Source organism: Jatropha curcas, chromosome 11 (assembly GCF_041381405.1).
Source record: "Jatropha curcas cultivar XTBG-Jc1 chromosome 11, XTBG_Jcur_1.0, whole genome shotgun sequence".
NCBI lineage: Eukaryota > Viridiplantae > Streptophyta > Magnoliopsida > Malpighiales > Euphorbiaceae > Jatropha > Jatropha curcas.
This window is the reverse complement of record NC_143161.1, coordinates 2,937,684-2,958,978: the sequence shown is the minus strand read 5'-3', so window position 1 is coordinate 2,958,978 and position 21,295 is coordinate 2,937,684. Positions and strand designations below refer to the sequence as shown.

Here is a 21,295-nt window from a genome sequence, read left to right as displayed (position 1 = left end):
GAGCCTGATTATCGAAATTTTCCAGGTTATAATTCATCTTCGTGTTCTCCATCCCTTCCCTTCTAGCAATAGCCATTTATAATCTGAAGAAAACTTGATATACAGCTTGGGGTGATGTTACGCGGCATTTATTACAATGCAATATGAATCAACAAGGATAAAACTCTGAGTTTACCGTACGTTTCTTGAAAATTTGAGCATATTGAAGTGAAGACATGATATAATCAGCTGATGGGTGATTGTGCTTTTAAAGCAAACTTACATGTTAACTGAAAAGCATGTCTCCACCGAAGGCATCTGCTTCTGCATGATTTCTGATGGATCACTTGCTTCACAAAGATACTGGTTGGGGAGATGCCCTTTCCATTTCGATGTGCATTGATAATTGAAAATGTCAGCTGAATTCTGGTGGAAGGTCCAAGTTGTTGATCAGTTGAACCTCGTAAGATTTTTTAGAAATTTGTGTTTAGAAAAAGGACATTTCATTTCTTACAATTTGATTCGATATGGAATTTTAACTTTCTCGGAACTTGTGAAAGGTTATTTGCAATTGCAAGTTTGCAACTACAGAGACTTCTTTATAGAGGCGCTGTCACTGAAAACCAAATTAGACGAACGATCGTTTTCGGGGAAACTACAGCTATTGATAGAAGCCAATATTTCAATTGCATTATATGATTATAACTTTCGTTTTTTAATATAGAAATATTAAATTTAAAATATTAACTTTAATATTAATCTCCAATTCAATTCCAATATTTCACTTTCAGTTTACGCAACTCTTTTCTCAATTTAAAAAAAAAAGAGAGAGAGAGAGAGAGAGAGGGGGGGAATCAGTTCTCCAAATTTTCAATTGATTGCCGATGATCCAACAAGGAAGAGTCTATAAATGAGATGACATCTAGTATTTTTCCAAGGGTATTTCTTTTTCTTTATATCTACATAAATATAGTTTACGGTGAGAACGTGTATGTTAAAAAACATAAGGATAAATGCATAGGTTCATCCTCGTACTTCATAAAAAAAACCTTTATAACGCCTAAAATATTAATTCATAAAAAAAAAAACCTTTATAACGCCTAAAATATTAATTTATAGTAGGATATTAATTTGATGTGTAGTTAGTATAATTTTTAGAATAAAATTTTCATATTATTTAATAAATCTTTAATATAATTAATTTTATAAATTTAAATATTCAATAAATAATTTTACAAATTAAGAATTCAATAGGTAAAATTTTTAATTTGTCGAAATAAGAATTGAAGGTGCAATAAAATTTACTATATATGCAAAATACGTGAATGAATTTACGCATTTAACCAAAAGAAAAACAAAAAGATGCTTTCGTTGCTCCGTAATAGACTATCAAATACATTTGACCAATGGTGACGGAGTCCATTCAACAAGAAAAGCTCTTGATTCCATATACCAAGTTTTATCTAATATTGAAAAAAAATATTCTACAAATTAATCAATAAGCTATTGGATTAGTAAAAATAAACTGAATTTTCAAGAGAATTTTACTAATAGATTGCATCTCCCGACAAATTTTACCTATAAAATCAAAAATTCGAACGCATTTCATTTCATATTATATATAAAAGAAACCTATTAATAGAGGAAAAGAAGAGGGTTCCATAGATGAGGTATATGCCTGTATGCACAACTAAAATGAAAGGTAGATTCGATTTCAAATATCCAACAATCTTTTACCAGGTTTATGCTGAATAAGGCAAAATTCTCAACTTTTTGTTTTTTTATAAAACAAGACAAGGAATCCTCATCATCTTCTTGGGCAGCTTGCACCTAAAGTTCTATCACCGCAATGTTATTAGAACAAAACAAAACAAAACAAACCCAACTGGTTAATTATCGGTTAAGCATCTTATTATTACAATTACTCAGGCGTATCCAAATAACTTTAACTTTTGATTCAGTCCCGTAACAGTAGAAAGCTAACTGCAAAGGAGAAAAAGAAAATGCCACAACATCTTCACACCCTTCACCCTCTGTTATTTAACTATCAATACACCAAACACATCAGATTTAAATCTCCAACATATCAACCTTTTGCCTTTTTTCCGTTTTCTTTTTGCCTCTCCTTTGCACCTTGTCTTGCTTGCGAAATTTAGCTACCGAATGCCTCCTTTCTCAAGTTTTCTGATATTCTCAAGCCTTCTCTCTTTCCGTCCCTCTATGATTCAAGGAAGCTTTGATTCTTCAAGTTTTATTCATATAACATATACAAGAATGATATTTAAACTCTTCTTTGCATTAACACCATTGGTACTTCTCTTAGCTTCTCAATCATTGTTCTTGATACACAAGAAAAGTTCTAAACCACATTTTACAAGCAGCTCAGTATCATGGGTTCTGAAGTTTTCCAATATTTCTCAATCTTCCTCTTCTATCTTTTACTCAATTCAGGTGATTTTTAATGTACTTGAGGATAATGAAAGCTTGTTTGGATTTGCTTATTTGTTTTTCATGTCTAGTCTTGTATTGGAATATAATATGGAGATATTTGCCTTCATGTCTTTGGGATCAGATAATCAAAATAAATGAGTAGCTATTATCAGAAAGAATGTTGAAATGCAATCAAACATCAAATGATTTTCTTTTTCTTTTCCTATAAGTATTTAGAGTATAATAATTTCCATTTTGTTTTTCATTTTAAATTTTATTCTATATTTGTCCTGTTTTATTTCTAACACCAAGTTCATGCTACTTCTAATTCAGTAATCATAGTAATGTTTGTTTTTATTTTTCAATCATAATGTTAAATGTCTATTTTAATTTTTTTTGATCTTCTTGCATCAATTTTTTTTTGTTTCGAATCTAAATACAAGAACAGTTGAGCCAGTGGATAGTACACTATTGGTTTGAATTTAGAATTTCAATTACATGTCCATGTCCAATTATGTAGGGGATAGAGGCATCAGATATTTACCCAGCTTTTTATTATGAACCTTAGAACTCCTGATTATATTTTATGCTTGAACTTGACTCCTCTATATTTCCTTAAACGATATTCGTTTCAATAGCTGATTATCAAATAGAAAATGAACTTGACATGAGAAATTCAAAGTTGAATCACGCAGTTTCCTTGATAATTCAAAAAGGAAAAGAAGACTTACCTTACCTTTTGATTACTTCAGGTACAAATGTTGCAGAAACACCTCCCCTGGAAGGAATCCAGAAAACCACAACAGCAGAAAACCAAGAAGACCAGATATTTTTCTCACCTTCCGTGTTCGCCACCCAATTAGATGATACAGGAGCAGTTCCAATTGTCAATCCAACAACTCCAGGTACTGGAACAACAACTCCAGGAACTGGAACAGGAACAATAACTCCTATTATAGAATCTCCCCCACCACCACCTTCAGGCATAACAACACCTCAAATACCCCCAACAGCTACAACTCCGACTCCAACCACATCCGGAGGGTCATGGTGCATTGCAAGTCCAACAGCTTCAGAAACTGCTTTACAGGTAGCTCTTGACTATGCATGTGGCTATGGCGGCGCAGACTGTTCAGCAATTCAACCGGGTGCAAGCTGTTATAACCCAAACACTCTCCGGGACCATGCTTCTTATGCCTTCAATCAGTACTACCAGAAGAATCCAGTTCCTACCAGTTGTGTCTTTGGCGGAACAGCACAACTTTCCAGCACTGATCCAAGTAAGAAATGCTCATGATATATAATCAGGCAATTCATCTTTAAGAGCTTCTGAAACTTATACTGCAATTTTCAGGTAATGGAAACTGTCACTATGCATCACCCACCTCAACACCCAGGTAATGTTTCATATTCATCTCTAAAATAATTCCTTTTTGCAAAAGTACTGCAATACATGACTGATTCACAGTTCTGCAAATACAGTGTAACTCCACCAGCCAATCCAACACCAACACCACCAACAATAACCACATCTCCAACTACGATGACTCCACCACTAACAACCACACCTAGTGGACCAACAGTTTATGGGGTGGCAGAACCGACAGGGTTGCCCAGCTCAGCAACCTCAGTTTCATGCAGTTTACTGCTCCTCTGTTCTGCAACCGCTATTATTGGATCACTTCTTGCTGCAAGTCATATCTAAGCGCATGGAAACTGCGTTTGTTTGTTTGTCTCTTAAATGAGATGGCACTTTCCTTGCTTGCCACAAAACTTCATCAACTTCTAAGCAGGCAGTGAGAATCAATGTCCCAATGTTTTCTCAAAGCCTCATTTTCACCATAAAGTCTATTTTCTATACTGCTATTTATGCGTATTAGTCGATTAAGAAGATCGGAGGAATGAAGAAAAACATAGAAAGTTATAGGCTATTGTACTTGTAGGCAAGTTAGAATAGTTATTTTCTCCTCAGTTTAGTATAATAAAGTACTAGATAAGCTTTTATGGCTTTAGAACTACATATACAGAGAAGAAATATGTACTTGTTATTAGCTACCACATGAATTTATTTATGAATGAGAATAGCAAAAGAAACATAAACGTTCAGAATAAATGGCATTAGAACTACTTAAAGATATAGTTGTCCTTAGCTAACATATTTCAAATCAAAATAACCAAAAGCACCAACATTTAATAGAAGACAATTGGCAACTTTCTTTAAGTAATAGAATGATTGGAACTATTCTATGACCTTGACATTTTATCGTAAGCATAGAAGTTATAGGTCACTTTGCATGAAAAGCCACTGCATAGGAATAAGTGCCAAATATTCTAAACATATGAAAAACTTCTGAAAGATAGTAGCAGTATTACATAGATATAAGGAATTTTGTCAAAAGGAGTAAAACACTAGACAAACTATTGTATTCTATTGTCTGGTTAATAATGCTAAGACGTGATTAACCTCTTTCTTATCTTCAAAAGAACAGAGCTCAGCATTCTCAAATGTTCAAAACTATTTCTCTACTCTAAAACACTACAACTATTTTCCCTCTTATTTTTTTATTGACTTTCAAAATTTGTTAAAAAATAACAATAAGAGAGTAAGCTTTGATTATATAAAAAGAACAAAGGTTGTAACTGAAATTAGATTGAGCTTGAAATTTCTGTATTTTTAGCATCATCCAACTCCACTTTAGAAAACCAATTTTGGTGTTTCACATCTCATGAATCTGTCTTAAATGGAGAATATAGGCTTACCCTCGATGCATACTAAGGAACAAGAAGCAAAACTCTATATACAGGAATCTACTAAAGATACAAATACATATAAAAACGAAGGCAACTGTACACTGGTTATTAATTTTTCTAACCAACATATTAATACAGGTTGAAAGACTAGACATTTTATTCCTTTCAAATATGTCAAGACCCTATTATTACATGAGAATAAAGGATCATAACTTATGATTATTCCATTATTCTGTTATCCTTTGTTTTCACTAATGTACAGATGATTAATAACAGAAAGCACCAGTCTAAGTTAAATTCAGATCAAGAACAAGCATGAGATGATGGTGATACAGATGATGGCTAAGGTGGCAACTATTGGACCTTGCTCAAATGCTTTCTGCAAGTTGCCAACCCGTGAAAAATGCTGGAAAGCCAGATAGCCTGCAATGACCAAGGCAATGATATTCCCTTCTTGGGTTCCCCTGTCAATACAAAATATCAAAAACAAATATAAGACAGTGAAAAGAAAAAATAACAGTTTTCCTGTATTCACACAATGCATCTGCTAACCTTAGGTTCATTACTTGATAGGGAGTCAGAAGTATGAAGAGTAGTGCCATAAAAGGCAATTCAAGTTCCCCTAACAACAATATCAATATTAAATTTGTCAGTATTTCATTATTTTTCTCATAATTAGCCATGAAAAGCATAAGGGAAAAGAGCCAACATAACATTCAGAGGTCTGGGACAGCAAAAGGCCACGTCTTAAACTAGTTACTGATATACCAACTTCCACAGGAAAGTGGATCTACCAATAAATCTGAAAACAGAGCCATCATCCCTAAATTTTCATACAGTTATCATTCTTCTCTCAGCTTGAGATGTTTACAAAGATTCCCTTTGTTTGTTTTGGTTGCAGCTGGTTAGCAGCAACAAATTCATTGTTAGTGAGATTCTATTAAATGCCTCGCCATAGTAAAAACCAGTGGAGGAAAGAATCAGCGGGTGCTAGTGCATATGCTTAAGTGAGATTAGTCAATACAAGCTGTATTCACAAGCTGTAAACACAAATGCCATCTTGTAATGATAGTGGCCAAGGATAATCTAATTCTAAGCTCTTGTCTATGCTTACACACAATCCAATCCAAGTATTTAGCAACAAAATTTACCAGGAATAAAGAAGAAGAGACGGACAAGAAGAGCCAAGAAAGCAGCCCAAATACCATAATCTCCCCTGCAAAAAAGCGTCGTAAGAGTCCACCAAGCCACAAGCCAACCACACACAAACTGAATAAACACAATTAGGAGCAAGAGAAAAAAAAATATATATTTTTAATATATAAAGAACTCACTTTATCCAAGAAATGACATTTGGTGGCGCCTGTAGAGCTAATAATGGAACGAGGAAAGACTTATGGATAGCAGTGCCCCTGGCAAGCATCAGAACCCTAAAAAATGGAAATTAATTACAAAATTAGGAAATATTATTCCACCAATTTAACATAATAAAAGTTAGAATCTTCCTTTTCTTATATATAATGTAATGTGTTTCGAGTGAGAGAGGCGTACGAAGAGGAGATAATGGAGATCCATTGGAGGTTACGAGCAGAGAGAGGTCCAGCATAGCAAACTGTACCAAGTCTTCTCGCTTTATTCTTCACCATCATATCATTTCTGTTAATCGAAATTCTGCCAAAAGCTCACAAACAATTTCTGATTAGAAATGAAAATTCAGATCCTAATTGAGTGAGCGTAAACTTAAACAACTCAAACCTGAGAGGATTGAAGCTGCAAGAGCTCGAAAGTCGAGGCAAACCACAAGAGAGCTTCCACTGGCAACGTGCACTTTGTGCTGCACAAAAAAAGCTCTTTTTGCTGTTGTGGCGGAGAGCGAAAAGATTTGGCGCTGCTGATACGCACAGACTCACCATTTTTTAACTCGTTGGTTTCTTGTTTGTATATATTTGTCGTGTCTATATCTCTCTGTCCACCGGCCAGACAGAGCAAGAAGAGCTCAACACGGAGTGAAAGCAAAGCGTTTGTTAGAAATAACATGCAGCTTGCAGCAGAGTAGAAATAGAGTGGGTTGGGTTGATGTGGTGCCGTTTATTATTATTATACATGGCGGCTCTTTATTGGTGTGAGTCTATTCGTAGTCTGTGCATTATTATTGATGATTTTTGCTTTAATTCAAAGCATTAGCGTGCTGCCACGTGAGCGGTCGTCGGTTCACGATTCCATATAACGGATCTAGTGATTTTCTTTTTTAAGTAAGTACTATATAATTTAACGGAGCTAAATTCTCAAGTCTTATAAATACCATACAAGAGGAATGAAATTTTAATTTGTGACTAAAACAAGAGTTAAGGCAATAAAAATTATGAATTTGGCAAATATTAGCGGCAAAAATAATGACTTTGTTAATAGAAATGCATATTAAATAGGAATAGAATAAAAGCTTCAAAAATTACCTTTTTCTAAAAAAGAAAATGGACTATAATTGAGATCAAAAAGAAAATAAGACAAAAATATAGAGAATACAATGTTAATATTTATTATTATTATTATTATTATTATTATTATGTTTTATTTGAAACTTTATATATTAACATTAATGCTATCATTTATATTTAATTTGAACGTTATGGAAGGTGGAGGGTGAAGGAGCAAGTGAAAATGGGAAGTCATCGTAGCATTAAGCTACAAAGTTTATTGCTGGAAATTAGAAACTTGTGTGTATTTTATGATATCAGGCATATAATTCTCTTTGGACTAATTTAGTAGCTGTTGATAATTAATTATAGTGGGTAATATTTTATTGCCTTCCACTTTTTTTTTTCTATTCCTGTCTAATTGTGAAAATTATGTGTTAAGTGCAAAATACATAAATACCTTAAAACATGTAGGTAATAAAAATTATAACAACATTTTGATCTGGTTTAAGATTTAAGCAAAAATAGTGGTAACTTCCAATAGTACAGTAAGTAGTAAAGATTTTCGATTATTAAATGCATTTTTCGATATCGAAAGGTTGATGTTACTATTTAATTGATTCCATTACAGTTTAATTGCAAAACGAATAAGAAAATTATTGCCGAATTGGAAACTAAACTCAAATGGAATTAAGTTGATACAACTAGAATTTCATAGCAACAAACTCTTATTGATTAGTTAACATTCCAAACAAGAAAGCAAACAAACACGACGAGGAAACACTTCACTTACTCTCAAACAAGTTACCATGACCAGCAACATTTGACTACTGTCCTTCACCAACTTATTACAAAGACAAACTCTACTCAAGGAACAACCTTATTAGGCACCACATGCGGCGGTGGAGGAGGAGTTAATAATGTATCAGAATTCCCAGCTTCTTCTTTAATGCAGTATCCTTCCAGTATGTCACCTTCTTCATCAGTAAACCCGATTGTATCAACCAAGTTAGGCCAACATTGTTCGCTAATTATACGAATAGCATGGCAACAACTATGGCCTAAATAAGTTTCACCATTGAGAAAGAACATAACAATCTCTCCGCTGCAAGCTTGAAGTTGTATTAAAGAGTCCCAGCAATTTGGCGATTCTTCATCTAGTTTCAGTCTAGCCATAAGGTTTGAGCTCGAGCTTAATGGACGCGCAGAACTGAAATTGAAATAATCTAAGCTAGTTGCCAAGATTGCAACGAAAAGCAGGAACTTAAGAGGGTAATAAGCCATTTTGAGAGTGGTGACTTGAGAGAGCTAGAGACAGATTGATAAAAAAAGGTATGAGACGATGGTGTTTATATATACATGGAGGAACTGAAGATGACATTAATGGTAATTACGTCAGGCGCATGGAATGGGAAATGAAGAGGCTACAATGAGATTTTGGTGGAGCTAGCAATTATAATCATGGAGTTACAAATTATAGCAATAATTAATCACAAACGAGCAGGCATCATTTGGAAGGTCTTTAGTTTAGAGTAACCAGCCACATATCACATGAACTATTGACTATTAAGTTGTTATTATTAATTATTAATGATGGATAGATAAGCTTGAAAGAGATTGGTGAGACGGACATAACTGGGTTTGCTTAAGCTGTAAACGAATCAAACTAAACTTAATTTTGTTGACTCGGTTTGGCTTGAGAAAACTAGACTCAATACGAGCTCAACTAATTTATAATGAATAGTTAAAAAAAGGTTATCCCTTTACATGCTTGAATTCAAGCTCGATCTCAACTTCTTCATTTAAAATACTTGATAAATAAACTTAGTCTTAACTCATTAAATTTATCAAACGAGTTGAAATTAATTTTTTTAAAGGTCGAACCTGAAACGACCGACGAGTGACTCGGCTCATTACAAACCCAGGTTTGCTTACTCGATAAAAGGCCAATAAATAAACAAGAAAAATGTCCAACTCTAACGTACAAATCTATGGGCTTATCTTGGACCTGATTATGGAAGGCCTAGTAACGGATCAGGCTGGCCTTAAGGTTTTCGGCCCATTTTGGCTCTTTTTTGGTTAATCTGAATGCCTTGGCCTAACTGACAAAACAAGCTCTCTGTATCTCTGTCGGATGTATAGAAATAAAATCGAAACAACTTTTAAAGGATCGGAATTTGTCGAAGAGATGGAGGAACAAATTTCAAACGCTGAAACAGAGCGCCACTTAATGGAAGGGGAAGCTACTGGTAAACATTATCTATATCTCGGTCTCTATTGCTAGTTTGCGTGCTAAGCTGAGTTTTGTCTCTGTAATGAATTGCATCAATTTGTTGTTTTTCTCTGCAAAAATACAAAAATTTGAATTGTTTAGAAGAAACTTCTATTTTTCCTTAATTTTTGAGTGTTTAAATGCAGCTATCGCAATTGATTCTTTATTTTTCCCTAATTTATCTTATCATCTCATTCTTTAAACTGCTGGGCAGTGCTTTTATTTGTGAATTGCTTGGTTTCCTGAATAAGTGATGCAATTGCTTGCTTTTGTTTACACAGTTGTTTTGGACAAGATCAAACTACGTGAAGTTATTGCTAATGGCTCATTAGACTTTGATGAGTGGACTTCACTTATAGTAGAGATTGAGAAAACTTATCCTGTAAGTTCCAAATAAATTTTATCTCTGTCTTAACGTATCTTTAGGCCTCACTTTATTTGTTACTTTGATGAGATGGCTTCACTTTTGCATGTGTTTCTATTCTAAGTTCAAAATTGTCACGGCTAAAGTTTCAGTGTGATTTATTGATGCTGCTTACTGGTTATTGATTTGACGAATGTAATTAGTGCTCTTCTGCGAAATTGTGCAGGAAAATATAGAAACAATATGCTTAGTGTATGACGCTTTCTTGTCTGAGTTTCCTCTGTGCTGTGTTTATTGGAGGAAGTATGTTAATCACAAGATACGCTTGTGCACTATTGACAAGGTTCTTGAAGTCTTTGAGCGAGCTGTGTCATTGGCAACTTATTCTGTTGATGTGTGGGTTGACTACTGTAATTTTGGGAGAGCAGTTTTTGAAGATCCATCTGATGTTCGCAGGTAATCTTAATTAAATAAAACTCCGAATTTGGCTTCTAAATCCATTATCAGCTGTACTTATTCTGGCACTTCTGTGTTGCTAATTCTACAATAACCCGTCCCCATTGCTAATCCTGCTTAAGAAATAGAATCAGCTCCTTTTTCTTGTACATGGTTCAGAGATTATATATAAACTGTTGCCTCTTAGATATAAAACTACTGTAATTAGAATTTATGGTTCATGATTCGAATCTTGTACTTCGATTCAATTTTCATGCACAACGATACCAATCTTATAGGTGAATTGAAATTGAGTATGAATCTTACGATTCACGTGATACGATCATTTGATTTGAGTCGATTCTCATTCCCGACAAAACAAGTGGATAAGTAGAGGAAGAAGAGCAATAGGATATGGTTAAAATAGAAGGTAAAGACGATGAAGGACTGCGATTGATATGCATTTGAATAGAAAATTTAATGGCTTGATAGTTTAGGTTTTTTTTTTTTTTTTTTTTTTTTTTTTTTTTTTTTTTTTTAAGAAAAAAGAAATTTAACTTAGTAGTTTGAAATTTTTAATTTGGGAACTACTCAAGTCATTAGGTGCACTTTTTTATTTTGTGTTTACTATATAATTTGGAATTGAAATTTATTTAAATGCATTTATTTGCAATTGAATTTTTAGTATCTTTCAATAAAATTAATAGGAAATATATCTATATGTATATATGTTATTTTTAATTAATTTCGAAAGGTTATACTGAATCTTGCTATTCAATTCAATTCTCGATTCTACAAATAAGAATTTCTCGATTCTGATCTAGATTCACAACTATTTATAAACAACTCGGCATCAAGTTAATGTCCATAGATTTATTTACATATTGGATTGCATCATCAATTGTTATGTGTAGATGCCTTCACGTATGCCCTCAATTATGAGCCTATGTTCATATCACCCAGATGCTACAGTTTCATTATTGGCATATATGCTTCTAAGCGTTTTCAAATAATATCCACATCATTCACAAACATTCATTCTTGAATTCAAAAATTTCTTATAATTTAATCCATAATAATTTTCACATTGAACCCACAAATGCTTGTATTTTTGAGTTCATTGTTATTTGTTAGCACTTTGATCATAATTTTCATACAATTAGACAGATTAGGAAAATGTCAAATAGTAACTTAACTCACTGGTTTACTAGAATCATTCAGAGCAACTAGATTTTTCTATCACGAAATAGTCCGAATGCATGTGTTAAAACTGTTGAATTTTTCTAAAGAAGAATTTTAATACTCCTTCTATCTCATAAAGATTGTCCACTATTCCATTTTGGGATGTCCCAAAATGATTGTCCAATTTTATTTATAGTATGCATTTAAAGCTTTTTTTTTTCCTATTTTACCCTTCAATAAATTCACTTTTACATGTAGTTGCATTTAATGACATCTTATGTGCATAAGGGTAGAAAAGAGAAATACATAAATTATCACTACATTAATTGCATTTTCTTAAAATTTGTAGAAAAGAAAAATGTGACAATCTTTTTGGGACGAAGGGAATATTCTTTTGTATGATTATGTGCCGGAATAAAATTTTGAAGGAATAGTTTTTGAACCCATGAGTTTAACCTGCATTTTCATGCATAGCTGTCATTTCTGGTGCCATACAGTTTTTAATGCCCAGAACTTCTCAATAGGGCATGAATTTTTCTGCCTAGTTCAATTAATAGTTTTCACTAACGTTATCTAAACAGATTGTTCAAAAGAGCCTTATCCTTTGTTGGAAAGGATTATTTATGCCATACCTTGTGGGATAAATACATTGAGTTTGAGTTCTCTCTTAAGCATTGGAGCTTCCTAGCTGACATTTACATTCAAACATTGAGGTTTCCAACCAAGAAGTTGCATCGATATTATGATAGGTATGCCTTTCTCATCTGAGTTTCTCTCTCTATTTTCTTAGATATTTAAGAGTTTTTGAACTCTAGACATTCAAAATTTATCATCAAAGATTTCATTTTTGTTAATTTATTCAGCAATATATATGAGCTAAACACTTAAAAGATAACAATGACATAGGCAAATAGTGAACTACATTCCAGTTGTTGTTTTTAGAGATTGACTAACGGCCAGATTGTTGCCCACTCATTATGAATGAGGTAAAAATTTATAAATCTATAGAACTAGGTTTGACTACTATATTGGGTGGGTAAACACCATTTTCAACTGAGAGAATTTGGAGAGATATTTTCAAAGAAAATTTCAAGATTTTTTCTTTTGTTTTCCTTTTGCAATACATCCAAAACTAAAAATCCACATTTGAGGGTTAAATTTCATCACTTGATTTCTTTAACCTTATTTTTCTTCCCTTGACATACATTTTCAAAGTTTTCAGTCTAATTTTCCTTGTTTTGTCAGATGATATGCTACTATTTGAATATAATGTTCTCACTGGACATAATTTCATTGTCCCTTCAGTTTTAAAAAGTTGGTGGAAATATGGAAAGACGAAATGGAATCTCATGGGCTTTTGAACACGACAATATCAGTAGAACCCATGCTTGATAGTGAAGCTTCTATATGTTCTAACCAAGATGACATTTCCTGCATCATTAAGGACCTGCTAGATCCGTCTGCTGGCTTAGAAAGGTCAAAAGCACTTCGGAGATATATATCTGTTGGAGAACAGTTTTTTCATGAAGCATCTCAGTTAAATGAAAATATAAGTTGCTATGAAACTCGTATTAAGAGATCTTATTTCCATGTCAAGCCACTTGATGTCAATCAATTGGAAAACTGGCATCACTATCTGGACTTTGCTGAGTCGCATGGAGATTTCGACTGGGTATGGTGTTACACCTTTCTGCAGCCTGTTCAGACTCCACCTACCTTTTATTTGGGTCTAAAATTCGTTACTTTCATTGATTTCAGGCTGTTAGACTTTACGAAAGATGCTTAATCCCTTGTGCTAATTATCCGGACTTCTGGATGCGTTATGTGGAGTTCATGGAAAGTAAGGGAGGAAGAGAGATAGCGAACTTTGCACTGGACCGAGTGACACAAAACTTTCTGAAGGTGTATATCTTCTTAACTAGAATTTTGCCCTTCCATGATGGTCTTTTTCTTTTTGTACAGCAAATGATTCTTCCAAAATAGAATTTCTCTACAATTTTTGGGGGCTGTGCAGCTGTTTACTAAATGTTTTTGGATTTATATTTTAATTTCACGACCCCCAACAATTGCCTAGTTCTTTTGGTGAATATTGTGTCAAAATTTCAACACAATGGAATTAAAATATGGGATATAACAGAATCTTGTGTCAGAATTTATTCAGATGCGTTTGTCCTTCAGCAAAAGTTTGTGTCATACTGAAACTATTGGTTGATTCTATAGGATGCTTTGACTCGATTCCTTTGTACATGACTGGAGATGTTTATGGCCCCACTCATATATTCATTGCAGAGGGTGTCAGTGATTCATCTGTTCAATGCCAGGTTTAAGGAGCACGTAGGAGATGTGCCTAGTGCCCGTTCTGCCTTTCTTCAATGCAACAATGAATCAGATTCAGAATTTGTTGAAAATGTTGTAATGAGAGCTAACATGGAAAAGCGCATAGTATGTAATCCATTTATCATTTTTTTTTTTACTAGAAAAATAATGTTCAATTGAATGTGTTTCTAGATCAGTATCCTATATTGATGTTTTTCTTACTTGGTCAGGGGAATTTCATAGCAGCTTCTAATATATACGAAGAAGCACTGGGAATGGCTACAGTGAAGGAAAAGTGGCATGTTCTTCCTATTTTGTATGTTAACTTTTCTCGACTTAAATACATGGTAGGTTTTTCATCTATTTACCGGTAGTTCGTGTTGACAATTTATGATGCACTTTTTGTAGCAGATGTGTTTTTCTTGTAGTCATATTTTTCTTCTGCTATTCAAATAAATCTTTCCTGACAAAAAAAAAAAAAAAAAAAAAAATTCCATCTGAACTTTTAGAACATTATATTTGTGAGCATGCACTTGAATTGATGAATTAATTTCAAGATATAAGGCTTTCCTATATATTAAGTATATTAATTATATGAATAATATGAATTATACATTACTTATATTAATAATTTGTATATTAATTGTATGAATTATATATTAATTATTATATAATATAATAAATAGAATTAGTTAAAACACCAAAGACATAAAAATGAAAGCTTTATCTTTTATATCTTCTATTTGAAATCGAAATAAAAAAAAAGGATAAAAAATACCTGAGGTCTTGATATCTTAAACTTGTTTTAAGTTAATATTGTGTGTAGTTTTGCAAACAACATCAAAATTATGCTATAGTGCATGCTACATTGTCCATTTCTTTCTTGGTTTAGTGAATGTTTATTTTCCAACTGTTCCTGTTTTTTCCAGAATACTGATGGTGAAGATGCTGCCAGAGATATCTTGATAGATGGAATCAAGCATGCGCCTTACAGTAAATTACTTATAGAGGTATATCTTCTTTTTTATATAAGCATATTGACTACTGAATAAGGATAGCAATGTTAGCATAAAAAACACTTGAATTTGCTCCTTTCTCAATCATTTCTCTGCATATGTAAAGTGTTAATCTATTGAAATTTTGAGCTTTAAATAGTTGTTTATTGTTAGTTTGTTTCTTCTGCAGGAGTTAATAAAATTTGCAATTTCACATGGAGGGATAAGGCATATGAACATGGTAGATACCATTGTAGCAAATGCTATATCTCCACGACCAAGTGTATCTCTAGGTTTGAGTGCGAAAGATGGGGAGGAAATATCAAAACTCTATCTAGAGGTTAGAAATTCCCTGTACCTTCATATTTCTGTTTCTCCTTTGTTGGTCTGAGACAAAGTGGTATTAAATATTACAAGTTTCTCTTTCTGTGTTTGTGGCAAATGGCAATTTGGCGTGTCATGTGAATCCTTGTCTTTCTGTTTCAGTTAATTCAGTGAAAAAAAGGTGTTAAGTAAAAACAAGTTCAATGAAAAACCTGGGGTTGTTTGGTTCAGCTCATGTGGAAAACATCATTTGCAAAGCCAATAGTTTTATGTTTGTATGATAGGAGATAAGGGGGAGCAGATTTGTGGGCTTAACATTACATTTAAGTGTCTTTTTTTTTTTTTTTTTCAAATATTTCTTTTAACACTCCCTAGTTGTGAAAGCCTTGAAAGCAGCATCTGCCTATAAACTAATCCTTATATTCACATACGATGAACCTATAACTATCATTTGAACTTCCATACTTAATACAAACAAACTAAATTGTAAAAGTAAATGCAAACAAGACATTCAATGCATAATCCATATGGCAGAAAAGTAGCAGCTTAATCAGAGGTTGACAAATTCTCTTCTATATATATGCATACATTTTATATTTCTTTGACAAACGTAAGGATAAGACTCTTCCTTTTGCACAGTAAATTCCATATCCAAAAATTTTGTACAGAGCTCACACAAGAAAGGAGCACTACTTCTTGTTTCCTTCTTCTGAATTTGCTGAGTAATGTTTTTTTTAAATATCATTGAAACTCATTTCATTTCGTAATTTCTCAACGAATCATCAATGCTAAAATATTCATCTGTTTATTTTTATGCATAAGTTAATAACTCTATCGTAGATGTGCATTAAAGGATGTCAAGTGCGTTAACTGACCTATAATTTCTAAACCATTGCGCTGTTACATTGAGTTATGATAAGCATATATGCGAACCTTTCCAATAACAAAATCTATTTGACAACAGTTTGTTGATCTATGTGGATCTATCCATGATGTAAGAAAGGCATGGAATCGGCACATCAGATTGTTCCCACAGTCTGTAAGGGCTACTTTGTTTCATCCTGCTACAGGAACAAAACAATGGAAAATAGTTATGGAGGCACAAGCAGAAAGCCCTGTCAGACTGGATTTTCATCCTTCTGGAGATGGCAGTTCTGACTGCCTGATGCAGTCATCAGTACAGGAGGAAAAACTGTCCTCACCCAAAAGTCATGATACCAAGGCTGCCCATCCTCCCACTGACCAGGTGTCAGACCAGAAATCACGACTGGAGGGAAAACAAGATATAATATGTGACCAGGTACCTTTCCAGGAGCCAGCATTGCTGGAAATTGTAAAGGAGTTATCAGAAACTGATCAGGCGATTGTACATCAGACAAAAGTTGAACTGCATCAGTCTGGAGAATCTGACAAGAATGTAAATGAGATTGTGGATCAAGGGTCTCTCGATGTGCTAGAGCTGTCTGAGAAAGATGTTCTTGAATCAAATCCATCTCTTGATTTGAAACATCAAGCTGCTAATGATTCAGAAATTACTCCACCCTCTATGGAATTTCCTAAGGAATATGATGTTCAGATAGAGTATGACCATGAACCTGAACTGGATTTGAAGCCGCCTTCACTGGAGCAACTTTCCTTGAATAATGAGAATGCCAAATCTCCAGATTCTATCAGTCCTGCATCTTGTGATTCTGGAGCTCATCGGGAAATTAGCTTGTCTGATGGAAGTATGCCAAATAATGAAGCTCCTCAGAAAAATAGTATGTCACATGAAAATATGTCAGAGTGTGGCCAGAATGCTGATGATGATCGTATTACATCGAGCCCAGGGAGCAGTCAAGCAGCTGTGTCTGCCCAAACAAATATTGGATATGTCAGTCCTACATCTTCTGCAAGCTATCAGAACAAGGCACAGGCACTTCTGCAACCACAGAAAATGGCAGATGATGGTAGAAACTGGCATCAAAAGAATAATCCTGACAGATCTCGCCGAGATTCCAAACTTGGGTTTCGTGGGCATTCTCATAAAAGACAGCAAAAACAGGGTCAGTCTTCTCCACAAAGAACACGCATGCGAGATGAAAAAGAACCTCAAATTCACATGAATGAAGATTATGCATCTCAACCTTGGTCTTTACGAGATCTGCAAGTTCAGCAAGCTGGCCAAGTACAAAGTTGGTATCCAGCATCTACTGTTCATATTAATCAAACTACACCTCAAGCTTGGCCAGTGTATAATATGCAACAGCAAAGTATTTCCCCTGCATGTCAGTCTCAACCACCTGTACAACCTGCTGCATATCCTCAACCACAGATGACTCAACATCCCATACAAAGTAGTGAGCAACCCTGTAATGCACAAAATAACCAAGCGTATAACCAAATGTGGCAACATTATTACTACCAGCAGCAACAGCAGCTTCTTTGGCAACAACAGCAGCTCCTGAAACACCAACAGCCAAACAAACAGCAGCTCTTGCAACAATATCAACAGCAGTTCCGGCAACAACAATATCAACAGCAGTTGATACAAATGCAGCAACAACAGCAAGGACAACAGCTGCAACCACAGCAGCAGCAGCAGCAACAAGTGCAACAACTCCAGCAACAACAAGGACAACTGCAACAGCAACAAGCCTATCAATTGCAGCAACAATCCTATCAGCAGCAGCAGCATCTACTCTATCTTCAGCATCAACAGCAAGTGCAACAACAGCAGTTATTGCTACAACAGCAACACTTTCACCAGCAACAAACAGCCTTACCACAACAGCATCCACATGAACAAGGACAAGACCAAGAATTGCCCAAGAAGCAAAATAACACATCACAGGTTCAGGTGAGTGTATGAACGTTTCTGAAGTCAACCATGCCATTATTATTTAAACCATAAAGAGCATACATTCAATCACTGAGACTGATGTAACAGTTTTATGGTGTTGTTAGTAATGACTTTTATTTTCACACCTCTGTCACAACATCAGAGGCATTTAGGAGTTGGAATATGGCATCACAAAACGTTTAGAACCTGAGCTAGCATGATTTTAAGTATGACATTGATGAAATGAGCTATCTTTAATACAATGAAATGGGCATGATATTTTCAAATTGTCATAATTTATATAGCCGTCAAATTCAAGCAAGATTTATATTAAGCTAACTGCATGGTACCTATGCCATAACTGTCTTAGTCCTGGAAAATGAAGCAAATCTGTCGAAGATCTTTGCTTTCTAGTGTATGAATGTTTTCCCATTCTTGATAAATTTCCATAAAGTTTCATCTTTTCCTCCCATGATACCGCATAGACCTTGTCTTTGATTATTATCCTTTTTTTTTATTATTATGGACTTAGTTATGAATAGAGCAGAATAGAAATGAAGGATTCATACAGAAGATTCCAACTGGTTTGGGTTTAAAGGCTTAGTTGTTGTTGTTGTTGTGGTTGTATTGATTGCTTGAATTTACTTTATGTTGGATCTCCTAGCTTCTCTGTATTAATCTGCTCTGTGCACCTAAGGTTTTCTGCTACCAAATTTGATGATGCAATATAATTCCTGTTATAATGCCTTTTGCGTTCTGTACTATTCAATGACTTCCCTTTTATTCAGAGAGCCAATACCACATGGTTAATTATCTGTTGAAGGTTATATCTTCATCCCTTTCTATCGATTGCTAGACCTGTTAAGAAAGGCCAAAAGTCTGGGATGGAAGGTTGACACTTGGCACAAGAAGTGGAGTAATAAGATGTTTTTTCCCCCTTTTTTCGTGAATTCGCTTCCTGTCTTGTTAATGTCTTCCAGAGGATAACTCAGTGGAATCAGGTCGATGACTGTTCTTTCTAAACTGGTGAAACTAGGCCGTCATGTTTCCCCATCAGAATAACTGGCTATGATGTCAACTTTCAATTCATGTAATTCGAAAGTAACTTCCAGTTTATGCAACTCCAGACTTTATCTTTACATGCATGGCATTTAGACTCACCATAAACCATGCTAGTGGGGAAGCTGTATTGAATTCTTTTTTTATTTTTTTTTTAAGGATAAAAATCAATAACATTAAGAAAATAAGAATGAAACACAATCAGGAATAAATCTCGTTGTTTGAGACTAGCATATTGGTAAGAAGCTTTTGCTAGAGTAAACGTTAGTTTGTCTCCTTAGCCATGTTATTTCTACAATTAAGAATTTGTTTACAATTCTCTACAACTAAACCAAACAAAGAATTATTGATAGAAAAGGAATGTAAATCATAGGCTCAATGTTGACAATTTGTGAATATAATTTCCAGTCCCTGCATATGATTTTCTCCCCATAAAAGATAATAACGAAGAGCAAAAACCTCTACTCTAGCCGGATCATGGTACGACAAAAAGTAGCCAGATAATGCTCCAAGGAAATGGCCTTCTTGATCTCCAAAAATTGCACCGAAACCTGACGATGAAAAAGATTCCATCCACAAATCCAAACCATGCATCAACCAATGAAATTTTCATTCTCTAGATTTCACCAAATACATTGCAGATTCCATGAAATTTATTTGATGCATCTCTTGTCCCATGGATGCAGGATTGAGTTACACCGAAGCATGATGCTAGTGAAGCTGGGACTGCTGATTACCGAGTCTTTCGCGTCTTCGGTTTTCACACCTGGTCTCCTCAAAGTTGATGGCGTAGCTTCCGACATACTTACATTTGCTTATTCACTGGATTTCGTGATTTCTGTAAATTTGTTCACATGGAACTCAACGTACCGACATTTTTTCTGCTGTTAGCATATAAAGATTTTGGATTTCATCCGTTGAATTTAAGTTTTCAGAAAGCTGAAATAACGCTGATATCCAACCCAACTGACAGATAATTGAAATTTCGAACATAACTATTTTATATTGAAATATATATTTATTGAGGGAAATTTTTAGGTGGATTATATTTAAACCGTACACCTGATCTTATCTCAGTTCTAAGTTAAGGCATCGACCGTGCCAGGAGAATTGCGGTAAATTTTCCAGATATGAATTGGAATGATATGACCCGGCTAAATATCCGACGGATGTCCGGTGGCATGATGTATAATCTTGGTTCTGAATTGAAAAGCCCATTGCACAGAAAGGTGTTACAGGATCTGTCTTCCCGCAGAGGAAGATATATATATATATATATATATATATATATATATATATATATATATATATATTTTGGCCTACTTGGTAGTTACTGGCCACATTTAAGTTACATGAAGAGCTTGTATTTGATGTTATAAAAATGCTACGTGCTAAAAACGCCAGGTACCAGTTCCTAAAAATGCTGTAGCATGGGGATCCCAAACTTTTAAGTACTTTTATACTCTTTTATTGAGTTTAGCTTGAAGTGAAATTTTGAGAATCAAAACGACAAAATCAAAAGAATTAGCTAGTTTGGTACTCAGAAATGCAATTTCTTTTTATCATCTTTTCAGAAATGAGCTTTAAATTAAATTTGACCATTGTGAATGTAAAAGAATAGCCGTTAAGTCTTCTCAAGAAATTAAAATTTTCTTAGCATCCCCACCTAGATGTCGTCAACTTTTACCATTAAGCTAATGCTCGGTAAAACACTATTTCCTTGTTAAGAGCATATACAACATAACAGTTCATGTATTCCAATACTTTCACATTGGCATGAAAACCAACAGTGGTTCAAAGGCTGCACAGGCGTTTGGGGGGAAAAAAAGATGATGAAAAAAAAAAAAGGAAAAAAAAAAAGCAGCTTTTTTTCAATATTACTACTTGAAAGGACAAAAAATGGAGAATTTCGGGAAATGAATGTGGAACTGAAATTTAGTGGATCATGTTTTG

The 21,295-nt window shown here is 34.2% G+C and overlaps 4 protein-coding genes across 7 annotated transcripts; 2 read left to right on the top strand and 2 right to left on the bottom strand.

The window, feature by feature from the left end:
- Nucleotides 1-1,927: 1,927 nt before the first annotated feature.
- LOC105649752 (uncharacterized) lies at nucleotides 1,928-4,536 on the top strand. Its single transcript, XM_012236509.4, has 4 exons — nucleotides 1,928-2,430; nucleotides 3,162-3,689; nucleotides 3,764-3,806; nucleotides 3,892-4,536. Exons 1-4 carry the CDS (start codon nucleotides 2,370-2,372, stop codon nucleotides 4,112-4,114), a joined length of 855 nt encoding a protein of 284 aa, XP_012091899.1. The 5' UTR covers nucleotides 1,928-2,369; the 3' UTR covers nucleotides 4,115-4,536.
- Nucleotides 4,537-5,293: 757 nt separating this feature from the next.
- Nucleotides 5,294-7,301, bottom strand: LOC105649751 (cold-regulated 413 inner membrane protein 1, chloroplastic). Its single transcript, XM_012236508.4, has 6 exons — nucleotides 6,916-7,301; nucleotides 6,712-6,831; nucleotides 6,495-6,590; nucleotides 6,312-6,376; nucleotides 5,713-5,782; nucleotides 5,294-5,624 (listed from the first exon to the last, which is right to left on the bottom strand). The coding sequence occupies exons 1-6, from the start codon at nucleotides 7,071-7,073 to the stop codon at nucleotides 5,459-5,461; spliced, it is 675 nt and encodes a 224-aa protein (XP_012091898.1). The 5' UTR covers nucleotides 7,074-7,301; the 3' UTR covers nucleotides 5,294-5,458.
- A 1,140-nt stretch (nucleotides 7,302-8,441) lies between these two features.
- LOC105650183 (egg cell-secreted protein 1.1) lies at nucleotides 8,442-8,858 on the bottom strand. Its single transcript, XM_012237060.4, has one exon. The coding sequence runs from the start codon at nucleotides 8,856-8,858 to the stop codon at nucleotides 8,442-8,444; it is 417 nt and encodes a 138-aa protein (XP_012092450.1).
- An 831-nt stretch (nucleotides 8,859-9,689) lies between these two features.
- PRP39-2 (Tetratricopeptide repeat (TPR)-like superfamily protein) lies at nucleotides 9,690-20,373 on the top strand. Of its 4 annotated transcripts, none has more exons than XM_012236507.4 (12): nucleotides 9,690-9,823; nucleotides 10,128-10,228; nucleotides 10,437-10,666; nucleotides 12,409-12,576; nucleotides 13,133-13,499; nucleotides 13,586-13,729; nucleotides 14,117-14,269; nucleotides 14,374-14,490; nucleotides 15,073-15,153; nucleotides 15,329-15,478; nucleotides 16,427-18,301; nucleotides 20,029-20,373. In XM_012236507.4, the coding sequence occupies exons 1-12, from the start codon at nucleotides 9,709-9,711 to the stop codon at nucleotides 20,032-20,034; spliced, it is 3,507 nt and encodes a 1,168-aa protein (XP_012091897.2). In that variant the 5' UTR covers nucleotides 9,690-9,708; the 3' UTR covers nucleotides 20,035-20,373. The 4 variants fall into 4 exon arrangements, with proteins under 4 accessions (XP_012091897.2, XP_089572889.1, XP_020541209.1 ...); XM_089716763.1 differs by lacking the exon at nucleotides 20,029-20,373 and adding an exon at nucleotides 19,107-19,575; XM_020685550.3 differs by lacking the exon at nucleotides 20,029-20,373 and adding an exon at nucleotides 19,072-19,575.
- Nucleotides 20,374-21,295: the final 922 nt, after the last annotated feature.

Bases quoted from the DNA above. Each gene is read 5' to 3' on its own strand.
- PRP39-2 (XM_089716763.1), top strand. From the start codon at position 9,709: ATGTATAGAAATAAAATCGAAACAACTTTTAAAGGATCGGAATTTGTC. The intron at 9,824-10,127 runs GTAAACATTATC...TTGTTTACACAG, and splicing joins AATGGAAGGGGAAGCTACTG to TTGTTTTGGACAAGATCAAA. The intron at 18,302-19,106 runs GTGAGTGTATGA...TATCTGTTGAAG, and splicing joins ATAACACATCACAGGTTCAG to GTTATATCTTCATCCCTTTC.
- LOC105649751 (XM_012236508.4), bottom strand. From the start codon at position 7,073: ATGGTGAGTCTGTGCGTATCAGCAGCGCCAAATCTTTTCGCTCTCCGC. The intron at 6,591-6,711 runs GTACGCCTCTCT...TCCATTTTTTAG, and splicing joins ATCTCCATTATCTCCTCTTC to GGTTCTGATGCTTGCCAGGG. The intron at 5,783-6,311 runs GTAAATTTTGTT...TATTGTTGTTAG, and splicing joins TCTCTTCTTCTTTATTCCTG to GGGAACTTGAATTGCCTTTT.
- LOC105650183 (XM_012237060.4), bottom strand. From the start codon at position 8,858: ATGGCTTATTACCCTCTTAAGTTCCTGCTTTTCGTTGCAATCTTGGCA.
- LOC105649752 (XM_012236509.4), top strand. From the start codon at position 2,370: ATGGGTTCTGAAGTTTTCCAATATTTCTCAATCTTCCTCTTCTATCTT. The intron at 2,431-3,161 runs GTGATTTTTAAT...TGATTACTTCAG, and splicing joins CTATCTTTTACTCAATTCAG to GTACAAATGTTGCAGAAACA. The intron at 3,690-3,763 runs GTAAGAAATGCT...TGCAATTTTCAG, and splicing joins ACTTTCCAGCACTGATCCAA to GTAATGGAAACTGTCACTAT.